Raw genomic sequence first — 12,941 nt, 5'->3', positions numbered from 1 at the left:
AGCCAAAGAAGAATAATTTTGATCCAAGGTCTGTCTCTACCAGAGAAACTCCACTGTCTGGTTTGTTGATTTCTTTGCAACTCAGTCCCCATCACATCCATGATCTGCTTCTTCCCAGGACACACATGGGACCCTTTATTCCAGACGGCTCAGGTTTCAGTAACAGACAGCTAAACCAGACCAGTTCATACTGAGCCTGAAGACCCTGTAACGTCTGGTTCTTTCACTCTTTCTAGGAGTATATGTGCATGATGGGGCTGCACAGCTGGCAACACTGGGTGGCTTGGTTCATCGTGTTCTTCATTTCTGCCTCCATTGTGGTTTCTTTCATGACCTTTCTGTTCTGCATAGAGGTACATGTCTCTTGTCTTTCAGGATGTGCTAAGCTCTGAAGATAATGGGGGGAAAGTATGGTGTGGTGTGGGTGGCGGTGGTGAGATTCAAGAGATGGTGAAAACACAGTAATTGATGAACATTTTATAAACCTCAGGTTGACATGTGGTGGTATTTGCTAAGCCTTTGGCAGAGGAAGCATTGAAATTTATGATCTGGGAGAGCTTTGCCCTCCCTCCACTTCTCCAGTCTTCAAGTAGTGGGCCTGAGTGTGATTAGTTCATTAGGAAAGTTGAGTTATAAACTTTAAAACATAGCAAATTTTGTGCTCTGTTAATAATTGAAAATAGCTATTGTAAAAGTTAAGAATGTTCTTTTATGCCCAGGTATCATGTTAATTTTTCCTTTTATGCTGTCAATGGAATTTTGTGTTCCAATTCAGTAACTTGTGTTTAATAACTAAATTATAATATATGGATACATGAAAATTTGCCTTCTAAATTACCAAAACTGGGGCATTTTGAATGTAGAAAGGCAGGAAAACTCAGACTATATAGCAAAATATATAAACAAGGAAAATTGCCTGAAAACAATAAAAAGAGGAGATATAAAATATCAAAAGGAATACTAAAATTATTTGTAGTAGTTATAATGGTAAATAGGATAAACTCTCTTATTAAAGCAAAAAGAACATTCACATTGGGCCAGAAATTGAATTCAAACTTATGCTTTCCTTAAAAAAGGTATACATACAGAGCATGATTTGTAAATGGTAATGGAAGCCGGATTAAAGGTCTGCCTTAAAAACCTATATATATATTGTTTTGTTTAAGATAGTCCTGGATTTTTAAAATGTACACATTGTTTTAAGGGTCTTTTACGCCTTTTCATCATTCTTTCCATGTAATAATTATGTGCACCTGTGATTGTTTTGTAGTTTGACGAGTCAGCAGTGTTTGGAAACAGTGACCCTAGTTTGATATTTGTGTTTCTAATGTGTTTTGCAATTGCCACAATTTTCTTTGCATTCATGATCAGCACTTTCTTCCAAAAAGGTGAGTCCTGATACAATTTTCTGTCAGGGAGTGTGTTTATAACTTCTTTTCTTGGTAGCATTGTTGTGTCCATTACCTATGGCATTAATTATTATTCCTTCAGAGTCAATTTTTCACTTGTATGGTTACTTTAACAATGGAATAATTCCATTCACCATGAAAGACATGTGAAATTATCTCCATTTATGTATACCTTTATGCTTCTCTGGGCTTCTAAATGTTATTTCAAAATAGATGGAAATGATAAATCACAGTTTGGAAGGAAAGAAGGGGTAAGATAATTTTCCAGGTCCTGATTGTGAAGTTGTGGCATAACAATAGTAAGACGCCATAATAAAAGAGGAACTCCTGGGAATTTGGTTCTGTCAGGAGGGGTGTTACCTCTGAAATGATAGGTAGAATAGATGAATCATGAAAGGCAAAAATAATAAGAAGTGGTGCCAAAGAGTGCAGAAAAATTGAATTATGGGTCAACCTGGAGAGGTGCAGATAGAAACACTAATAGAGGACAGGCCTGGCAGCTGGCGACACAAAAAAAGAGGGTTTAAGAGAACTTGGGGAATTCCCTGGTGGTGCAGTGGATAAAAATCCTCCTGCCAATGCAGGGGACATGGGTTCGATCTCTGGTTCAGATCTTCCTGGACCTTCCAGTTTCCCAGGAAGATCCACCATGCCATGGGACAGCTGAGCCTGTGCACCACAACTGCTGAAGCTCACCTTAAAGCCCATACTCTGCACCTAGAGAAGCCCGCACAGCAAGAAGTCTGTGCACCGCAGCTAGAGAGTAGCCCTGGTTCACCTCAACTAGAGAAAAGCCTGCTCACAGCAATGAAGACCCAGCGCAGCCAAAAATAAATAAATAAAAGTTAAAAAAAATTGCCATATGATCCAGCAGTCCCACTCTTGGTCATATATCTGCAAAAGAGAAAAACTGTAATTCAAAAAGATGCATGCACCCCAATGTTCATAGCAACATTATTTGCAATGGTCAAGACATGAAAGCAACATTGGTGTCTGTCAGCAGATGAATGAATAAAGATGTGGTGTATAGAGAATGGAGTATTGGCCATAAAAAAGAATGAAATAATGCCATTTGTAGCAACATGGATAGACCTAGAGATTATCATACCAAGTGAAGTAAGTCAGACAGAGCAAGGCAAATATCATATGATATTACTTACATGTGGAATCTGAAAAAAATACCAACGAACTTATTTACAAAACAGAAACAGACTCACAGACATAGAAAACAAACTTGTTAGCAAAGGGAAAAGGGAGAGAATAAATCGGGAGTATGGGATTAACAGATGCAGACTACTATATATCAAGTCGACCAACAACTAGATTTACTTGTTACGTATCAGAAGCTCTTGTTCTGGCCTCAGAGCACTGCATTTGCCTCTCAGTGTTTATCCTGACCTTGAGCAGATGCAAAGATGCCATATCCATTTCTCTGGAAAATGATAGCACTTATAACGTGTTAGCAATTATTATCAGCCTTTACAAAAGAAGCAAATTCAGAGAAGCTAGAGGAGACCCAGAGTCAGCCATCATTCATGTGGTCGGGTTCAGTGAAGGGATGCCTGATGCCTTAATGGTGGTTCTTTCTGTTAGGTATGCAATCCTTACATTTTTGATCTTTGTTCTCTTAATTTCCTGGAACGAAAATGTTTGCCTTTATTTTATATTCATTTCCCAGACTTCCATTTGATTGGTTTATCTCCAAATCTGAAACCACTATGCTCAGTTCAGTTCAGTTCAGTCGCTCAGTAGTGTTCGACTCTGTGACCCCATGAATTGCAGCACTCTAGGCCTCCCTGTCCATCACCAACTCCCAGAGTTCACCCAAACTCATGTCCATCGAGTCGGTGATGCCATCCAGCCATCTCATCCTCTGTCGTCCCCTTCTCCTCCTGCCCCCAATCCCTCCCAGCGTCAGAGTCTTTTCTAGTGAGTCAACTCTTCGCATGAGGTGGCCAAAGTATTGGACTTTCTGCTTTAGCATCAGTCCTTCCAAAGAACACCCAGGACTGATCTCCTTTAGGATGGACTAGTTGGATCTCCTTGCAGTCCAAGGGACTCTCAAGAGTCTTCTTCAACACCACAGTTCAAAAGCATCAATTCTTTGGCTCTCAGCTTTCTTCAGGGCCTGGGAAATCTTGAATCCTTGACTGATTGCTTATGAGTCCCATCATCTTGAGCAAATTTATTTAATGTGGGTAAATAAATAAATTTCCTCCTCTGGAAAACAGGGAGGTTAGGAAGATCACATAAGATACTGCATATAAAGTGCCAGGTGCCAGGCAGTGCTCCATAGGTGCTGTTTAATCTGCTGCTCATCTTTGGGCTTCCCTGACTCACTGGGAAAGACCCTGACGCTGGGAGGGACTGGGGGCAGGAGAAGGGGACGACCGAGGATGAGAGGGCTGGATGGCATCACGGACTTGATGGACGTAAGTCTGAGTGAACTCTGGGAGTTGGTGATGGACAGGGAGGCCTGGCGTGCTGCGATTCATGGGGTCGCAAAGAGTTGGACACGACTGAGCGGCTGCACTGAACTGACAGCCCAGTTGGTAAAGAATCTGCCTGCAACGCAGGAGACTCCTGTTTGATTCCCAGGTCAGGAAGATCCCCTGGAGAAGAGATAGGCTACCCACTCCAATATTCTTGGGCTTCCCTTGTGGCTCAGCTGGTAAAGAATCCACCTGCAATGCAGGACACCTGGGTTCGATCCCTGGGTTAGGAAGATCCCCTGGAGAAGGGAAGGGCTACCCACTCTAGTATTCTGGCCTGGAGATACATATACATAGTTCATGGGGTTGCAAAGAGTTGGACATGACTGAGTGACTTTCACTTTCATCTTTGAAAAAGACGGTTTTTACTGTTGGAGATGTTATTAATGCACTATTAGAGGAAGCTCTAGGAAGTTAAATGCTTGTGCATTTTCATAAGATGTATTCATTTTTTTTAAGTGCAACAAATCCTCTTCATCTTTTGATAGTGAAAGTGCAAGTGTAAAAAGTTTCTATCAAAATTTCTGAAAAGACTGCTTGTGCATTATTGATGAAACTCTTTTCATTTCTGCCTTCTGAATCTGCAGCTCATGTTGCCACTGCCTCAGGAGGCATCATCTTCTTCTTCACCTACCTCCCTTATCTCTACCTTACGTTCACATACACCCAAAGGAGCTTCTTCCAAAAGATTACCTTTTGCCTCCTCTCCAATGTTGCCATGGCACTGGGAGTCCGATTAATCTCCACATATGAAGCAAGAGGTGAGCCTTACCTTTCTCAAGGTAAACTGCCTTGATGTCTTGCCACTTCCTGACAGGCAAAGTTGACGTTTATTTCCAAGTGAACATGACTGGTTCATTTTATTCAGTGTTCGGAACATTTATAGTATACTTACATCGATGATAGGTACTGTAAGGAATACTTAGGAAATATGGAATAAAGCTTAGACTGTGCAGCTTGCAATGTAGTTTTGGGGAAAAACTAGAGCGTGCTGATGATTTAGGGAATTATATGCCTATATAATTGTATGGATCTAAAATACATAGAGTTATGATTAGAAGTTCAAATAACCCCTCAGAACTTCACAGATGATGTTGTGCTCTTGCAGATACCATATTATATCCTCATAGGGCTCCAGGTGGGCCTGCTTTCACAACAAGCTAGTCTAAGGGACCTTCATCAGACATGTCCTAGCTCTCTTACAGCTTACACACTTTGGGGTGGAAAGTACAATGCCAGGTTTTCCTTTGTCTCACGTTTCTGAAGTTTGAAGAGTTTCCACAACACCTACATCACTGCAGAAGATTGCAGCCAACATATCAATCTAAATGTAGGACTCTGAGCCCTGTGGGGTCTCAGTACTTACTGAGTGAAACTGTTTCACATTTCAGCGGTGCTAGGATGATCCACTCTGAGCACTCCAGCAAGTTGCTTCACTGCTCAGTGTTAGTTTTTATCACCAGAGTCCACATCCCAAATGACACAGCTGGTTTTGCAGCAGATAGCAGGGATAGGAGTTGAAGTTGGGTCTAGTTTTCAGGTCTGTTTACTGCCCCTGGGATAGTCTCCAATGGCCAGGTGAGAGGCATCACCTACCAATGGATTTCTTTGTTAAGTTGGGATGGTCTAAATGGGTTGCTGCTGCTGCTGCTGCTAAGTCGCTTCAGTCGTGTCCAACTCTGTGTGACCCCATAGACGGCAGCCCACCAGGCTCCCCCGTCCCTGGGATTCTCCAGGCAAGAACACTGGAGTGGGTTGCCATTTCCTTCTCCAATGCAGGAAAGTGGAAAGTGAACGTGAAGTTGCTCAGTCGTGTCCGACTCTTAGCGACCCCATGGACTGCAGCCTACCAGGCTCCTCCATCCATGGGATTTTCCAGGCAAGAGTACTGGAGTGGGTTGCCATTGCCTTCTCCGCTAAATGGATTAAGGGTGCTTAAAATTTAATAAAAGATGTTAAGTTGACCAGAATTTATTGAAGGTGAGTGATTTTCTTTAACAAAGCAGTGTTGATCCCATAAATCACAAATACTTACAGGGGAAAGAGTAGATTTTAAATGGTGTATCTGATTCCTTCCACATTACTGAATGACTGTAGATGCTTAATGGAGTCTATTTGTTAAAACTGAGGGAATCAGAGTGACTGCTTGGGCCTATGCTAAAGTCGTTCCCGTGATAAGACTGTCTTGATTATTTATGATCAGTGTTCTTTCCTGAAAGGCATGGGATAGCCCACAAGTGCTGTCTGGCGTAACAGCTGAAGGAAATGCAAATGCATATGACCATAAACATTTAGGATTCTCTGAGAATGTAATTGATGAAATGTTAAAAATCCAAGGATAATATTTCTTAGAGTCCTCATGCTTTCACTGAATTAGGTTTTCCTGGTCATCTGACCTCTCTGTTCAAATCAGATGGCAGGCCTGATAGTGAGTGAACAAATGGAATTCCTCTACATTTTCTCAGTAAGTCCAGTGCAGGGCTTTCAGTTCTAATCTGAAGCAGGAATCACTGTATATTAATACAACGTAAATCAGACCTATGGTTGTATGGCAGAAACATTTTGGCCTCTTTTTTTTTTTTTTCAGTTCAGTTCAGTTCCGTCACTCAGTCATGTCCGACTCTTTGCGACCCCATGAGCTGCAGCACTCCAGGCCTCCCTGTCCATCACCAACTCCTGGAGTCCACCCAAACCCATGTCCATGGAGTCAGTGATGCCATCCAGTCATCTCATCCTCTGTCATCCCCTTCTCCTCCTGCCTTCAATCTTTCCCAGCATCAGGGTCTTTTCCAATGAGTCAGTTCTTTGCATCACATGGCCCAAGTATTGGAGCTTTAGCTTCAGCATCAATCCTTCCAATGAATATTCAGGACTGGTCTCCTTTAGGATGGACTGGTTGGATCTCCTTGCAGTCCAAGGGACTCTCAAGAGTCTTCTCCAACACCACAGTTCAAAAGCATCAATTCTTCGGTGCTCAGCTATCTTTATAGTCCAACTCTCACACCATACGTGACTACTAGAAAAACCATAGTTTTTGTATTAGTAAACTAATTTACTAGATTGGTTTTAATTTTTAAGAAGCCCAGTAAATAATGCCTTTCCCTCCTCCTTAATTTCTGAACCAGTTGAGAAACAAAACAAAGGTATCATTGTATTAATGCATTACCTCTTAAAAATTTTTTTGGATATGCAGAGTCTTAGTTAAGGCATGTGGGATCTAGATGGAACCCATGCCCCCTGCATTGGGAGCATGGAGTCTTAACCACTGGACCACCAGGGAAATCCCTATATATTGTATAAAATAATAATGATGATAATGTCTTTATGGTTTGTTTTTTTAAGAGATGGAATTAGAATACATAAAAGGATTTTTGAAGAGATAAAGTCAGAAGTCAATGGGGATAAATACTTTCTGGAAGGAGAGTAAAGATGTTGATTAACTTTAGACTTTGCAGCAGAGTAGATCTGGTAATTGATTACTGAGCCCACCAGCAAAAGGCTAGAAACAGTGTAAAACTTTCAAACTTAATAGAAAATAGAATAATCAAAAGCTTGGTTAAGTCAAGAGAAGTAGTGTGGGGAGAGGAATTGTGTCACATGGCCTCTTCTACTGCAGAGGAGACTGAGAAGTCAGAGAAGAACAGTCAGGATCAGAGAGACACAAGGGGCAGGGGAATTTGCCAGACTCCTTTCAGCAGCACCTCACTCTCAAGCATAATTGTATGAATTGTGCGAACAAGTAACATCTAACTCCTACCCAGTCCAAACTCCAGCAGTTTTTTTTTTTTAATAGAACTCAGTGAGCTGATTCTCAGATTTACATGGGAATATAAACGACCAAGAAGAGCCAAGAGCTCTTGAGGAAGAACACGAGAGAAAAACGTGCCTTCCCAGATTTTGTGATTTATCATAAAGCAATAGTAATTAAAATGATAGTTGACAAATAGACTAATAGAAAAGAAGAGACAGACAAATGCACTGTTAGGTATCAGAGACAATGCTTCAGAGCAGTGGGGTTTAATAAACAATCCTGGAGCAACTGAAGAACATTATGGAAAAAATTGAACTTGGACTTTGATTTCACACCATACACAGAAATTGTTTCCAATGTCAAAAAACTAGTTTTTTTAGATATGATAAAAGAGAGTATGTTCATGTTCTTAAAGCAGAAAGATTTCTTAAACAAGACACAAAAATAGCTGTCAGGAAAAGACTGATAAAGAATGACTTGAAACTGAGGAACACCATAAGGAAAATGAAAAGAGAAGCTACAGAGTGGGAGAAGATACTTGAAACACATTTAACCTGCAAAAGGCTTGTATTTAAAGGATATTTAAAGAACTCATGAAATCAATTAAAAATTGTACTTTGTAGTATTAAAAAGCAAACAGGCAAAAATAGGTGCTTCACCAAAAAAAGCATATTCAAATATGGAGAAGGAAATGGCACCCCACTCCAGTACTCTTGCCTGGAAAACCCCATGGGCAGAGGAGCCTGGTAGTCTGCAGTCCATGGGGTCGCTAAGAGTCGGACACGACTGAGTGACTTCACTTTCACTTTTCACTTTCCTGCATTGAAGAAGGAAATGGCAACCCACTCCAGTGTTCTTGCCTGGAGAATCCCAGGAACGGGGGAGCCTGGTGGGCTGCCGTCTATGGGGTCACACAGAGTTGGACACGACTGAAGCAACTTAGCAGTAGCAAACATAAACAAGCTAGAAGGAAATAAAGTGACATGTTTAAGGTGCTGAAGAAAACTCCTGTCAACCCAGAATTCTATATCCAGGAGAAAGTCAGGGGTGACTTGCCAATAAACAAAAGCGACAGAATTGATTGCTAGGAGACACTACAAGAAATGTTGAGTTCCTTGAGCAAAAACAATATATCAGACAGGAGCTTGGATCTACACAAAAAAATAAAGAACACTAAAAATGGAAAATAGAATAAATGTCTTTTGTGGAGTTTTTTTGGGTCTAAAAGAGAACTGACTGTCTAAAGCAAAAATGGGAGCAGTGTAAGTGCTAATAACTTGTGTGACAATAAAATGCATGACAACAGTAGCAAAGGGTGGGAGGGAAGCACTGGAAACTGGAAAATTGTTGTAAGTTCCTCACACTGCACATGAAGTATCTTCAAGTAATACTGAATATAGACTCTAAAGAGGATTTTACACCCTGGTGTGTTGTTAGTCACTCAGTTATGTCCGACTCTTTGCGACCCCATGGACTGTATTTAGCCTTCCAGGCTTCTCTGTCCGTGGAATTCTCCAGGCAAGAATACTGGAGTGAGCAGCTATTCCCTTCTCCAGGGGAATCTTCCCAACTCAGGGGTTGAACCTGGGTTTCCTGCATTGCAGCCGGATTCCTTACATCTGAGCCATCAGGGAAGTCCCTTTACACCCTAGAACAAAACTGAAAAACAAAATTTAGAGGTATAAATAATAATAGTGGAACTAAAATGGAATCATAAAAATTCCTATTAATGCAAGAAAAAGAGGAAAAAAGAAACAAAAATTTGGACCAAATAGAAAAGAGCTGGCAAAGTGGTAGATTTTAATCCAGACAGTCAATAATCACAGTAAATATGAATACCAAGTAAAAAGAGACTGTTTAGATAAAAATGCAAAACCCAACTAGATGCTGCCTACAAACAAAGATGGCGGTGAAGTTGTAATGGGGGTGTGTATATCTGGGGTTTGGGGGGTGATTGAGTTAGGTGGTAGCTGCACAAGGGTAATTTCTTTGTAATTGCTTGTTAAACTCCATTTTTTTGTACTTGAAATGTATATTCCTGATAAATAAATAAAGTGGCAATTAAATGTCTGCTGAGGTGGGGAAGGAGCCTCAATTCTTCCTTTCCTTGGGACACTGTGGACTTGCACTGAACAAGGATGCACCTGCCCTTCATGAACTGAGTGCCCTGACTGTTTATGGCCGCTGAGGGTTGCGAGACCTGTCTGTAAGCCACAGTGAGAGGCACAGCTCTTGACTGGCACAGAGGCAGACACAAGTCAGGGAATGTCATCTCAGGAAGGGCCTCAGAGGTCTCCTGATATTGGTCCTCACAGCGTGGCCTGGGTACCAGCAGCATCAGAGCCCTGGGAGAACTTGTTGGAAACACAGACTCCAAGACCCACCCAGACATACAATCAGAACCACATCTCCAGGTGACTAGTAAGCACCATTCTAGCCTGTCTGTCTGCTCACCAGTCCTTGATTTATCTGCTGTGGTGGTGTTAGTTACCACCTCCTCAGTCCTGCTGAATGGCAGCAGGTGCAGGCATCTTGGATGCTTTACATGAGAAGCGCAGTCAAGTTGCATTCAGATGAGACCGTTGGCATCACAAAGGATACCTGCCTTTATTCACACCCAGGAATTGATCCCAGGCCCTTTCTCAGCACCTTCCTTTCTTAATGGAGCATATGTGTACTGAGCACCTGCTGCATGTGAGGCTCTGGGTCAGAGACTGGAGAAACTGAGGTAATCTGACAGTCCCTGGCCCCAAGCTGGGGTGGCAGTAGGTGAGCAGATTTCCAGTGCAGAGTAGAGCTTGCAGTGCTCACAGCTTGCGCAGGGGACCCAGACGCACATGGGTTAGGCAGGTAATCCCAGAGGGAGAGGATGTGTGCTTGCTGGGAAAGGAGATACCTGTGCTGACCTACAAAGTAAGAATTAACCCAAGTGGAGCAGGTCAGGAGGAGTAGGAAGGGACCATTTTGGCAATAAGAAGAATGTTGTATTGGGAATTCCCTGGTGGCCTAGTGGATAGGACTCCGCACTTTCTCTGCTGAGCCCTAGTTCAGTCCCTAGTTAGGCGACTAAGATCCTGCAAGCTGTGCGGTGTGACCAAAAGAAAAAAAAAAAAAGTTTTATCTCAAAAGAGAAACTAACAGTTAGCTTTCCTTGTTTTTGTCTCTTAATACTCCTTGCCTTGTTTTTGTCTCTTAATACTCCAGAGGTGAATAGTCCAGTCTTCTCATTGTCCTGGTCTCTACTGTTTGATTGGAAAACTCTGGTAACTTTTCTCTGTCTCTGCTGTGGTGACTGTTCTCCCTTTTGACAGGCACAGGCGTCCAGTGGAGGAACATGGGCCATATAGGAGGAGAGTTTAACTTCACTCAGGTGCTGCTGATGTTGCTGCTGGACTCTGTCATATATGGCTTGGTGGCCTGGTATGTGGAGGCCATCTTCCCAGGAGAGTATGGTACACCCAAGCCCTGGTACTTCTTTCTCATGGTGAGTACTGATGCTGCTGTTTTATAGATTGACACCAGGATCAATGCTTGTCATCAATGTTCCTATCCCTCTTGGTGATATTGGTTGCACCTTCAAACTCTGAGGAATCTAAGTGGGGTTCTCCAGTCTGGATTCACCCCAAACCTGTCAACTTATGGTTGCCAAAGGAGCATGATTAATGAGTCTCAGTCTCTGACTCTTGCCCCACTGCTAATTCCCTGTGCAGAGGCCCCTTAAGAGTGTGGTGGCTGTCTCATGGGCCCCCTTGAGTGGCAGGCCCTACATTTCCCCACAGAATTCCACCCCAAAGAGCTAGAGCCCTCAGGACTCCTTGGCCTCTTTTCTCTTGGACTAGTGGCAAGGCCCTGGCGCTCTTTGAAACCTCTGTGACCCGAGAGCACAGCTTTCGTTGACGACCCCATGAAGTCCTCAGAATCTCTTCTCTTCTACAATGACTGCATTTTTCTTACAAAGTTGAACTCATTATGCCTGATTTTTGCCTCTTGCAGATTCAGTCTGATCCCATCTGAATTGCACAGGTCCTCACTTCAGGCCTTGGCAAAGGCCGCCGTGCTTGCCCTTCTTGGTCTGTGGAGAAGTGGGTGGATTGTTAGCACCAGTGTTTCTCCAGGCCTTTGCCCATGGGGAGGCTGCTGGCCGTCCCAACAGCTTCCCCCTTGCGCCAGGAGTGTGCAAGTGAGGCATCTTCTGTAGCTCCATCCCCCGGACCATAGGTTGTAGGTTGAAATGCAGTTTATTAATAGTGAGTCTGTGAGCAAATTCTTGACTCCTTCAGGCATCATCAAGTGTTCAATACCAGGAAATCTGGCAGGCGAGGCTGAGGATAGGGGTGGGAGGAGGGAAGTGTGAGAATTTAATTTACCAAAATATTTCTCTTTCAGAACAAGAAGCCAGTTCACCTAAACATATTAATGAGTTTACTTCCTCTCTAGCCCTCCTACTGGTCGGGAGAACCTATATCCCTTAGGAATCCTGTGCTAGACTTAGAGGATCCTCAGCAAGCTCTGGGAAACAAGTTCATTCAGGATGAGCCTACCAATTTGATAAAAGGCATTGAAATCCAGCATCTATACAAGGTATCAGCTCTCAGATCTTCTGAGAACTTGAGAAATAGTGTATAGAGGTTTCTGTTTCATTCTGACAGTTACAAGGTACATTTTGTGATAGATTTCTTTCTTTCTTTTTTTTTTACATCTCAAACAAGCAGAACTTTATTAAACAGGCAGTGAGGGTAGGCTGACCCCAAAGGAGTGGCCTCGTGATAGATTTTTAATTCCCTCTGTCACATTATCCCCCAAATTAGAAGTTTAACGTAAAATGTCCTGTTGTCTGTCATAAAGTTAAATTACTAGATGGAGGGTCCAGATGATCTCTCTTGAAACAGTCTTACAAATGCCAGGCATCTCTTACTGGGGACACCCTAGAACTCAGTCATTTGATGGCCAGCTTTGATCCACCAGTGTTATTATGCAACCAAATCAAGTGGTAAACCAGATGTTACTGCTGGCTTCCAGATATGGAAGTGTTCATCCTCTCTCCAGCGTCTGCTGAGTCCTGTGTTGACCAAGGGCTCCCCTGACAGGATGCCTGGGGGGTAAGCTCTATACCTGCTGTGTCCTCCAGAGGAGTCTTCCATTCCTCAGACAGGATGGACCTATGGAGAGGTGGTGCCCTCCGTGTGGCTGATACACGGTCAGAGGCAAGGCACTAGCTCAGCACTTTGTGTCACCTTTCCTGACCTATGAGATCAAGTGGATCACGTCCTAGTCCAGGGGATCCATGGT

At 42.8% G+C, this 12,941-nt stretch overlaps 1 protein-coding gene across 1 annotated transcript in view; it reads left to right on the top strand.

Moving 5' to 3' along the window:
• LOC138076202 (ATP-binding cassette sub-family A member 17-like) overlaps window positions 1-12,941 on the top strand; it is an 85,638-nt gene that overhangs the window by 14,168 nt on the left and 58,529 nt on the right. The window contains exons 6-10 of the mRNA XM_068968417.1: window positions 237-353; window positions 1,271-1,388; window positions 4,489-4,662; window positions 10,964-11,140; window positions 12,109-12,233. Coding sequence (XP_068824518.1) covers window positions 237-353; window positions 1,271-1,388; window positions 4,489-4,662; window positions 10,964-11,140; window positions 12,109-12,233 — 711 coding nt within the window. The remainder of the gene's footprint in view (window positions 1-236; window positions 354-1,270; window positions 1,389-4,488; window positions 4,663-10,963; window positions 11,141-12,108; window positions 12,234-12,941) is intronic.

Source organism: Capricornis sumatraensis, chromosome 3 (genome assembly GCF_032405125.1).
Source record: "Capricornis sumatraensis isolate serow.1 chromosome 3, serow.2, whole genome shotgun sequence".
Lineage (NCBI taxonomy): Eukaryota > Metazoa > Chordata > Mammalia > Artiodactyla > Bovidae > Capricornis > Capricornis sumatraensis.
This window is presented reverse-complemented; position numbering and strand designations above follow the sequence as displayed.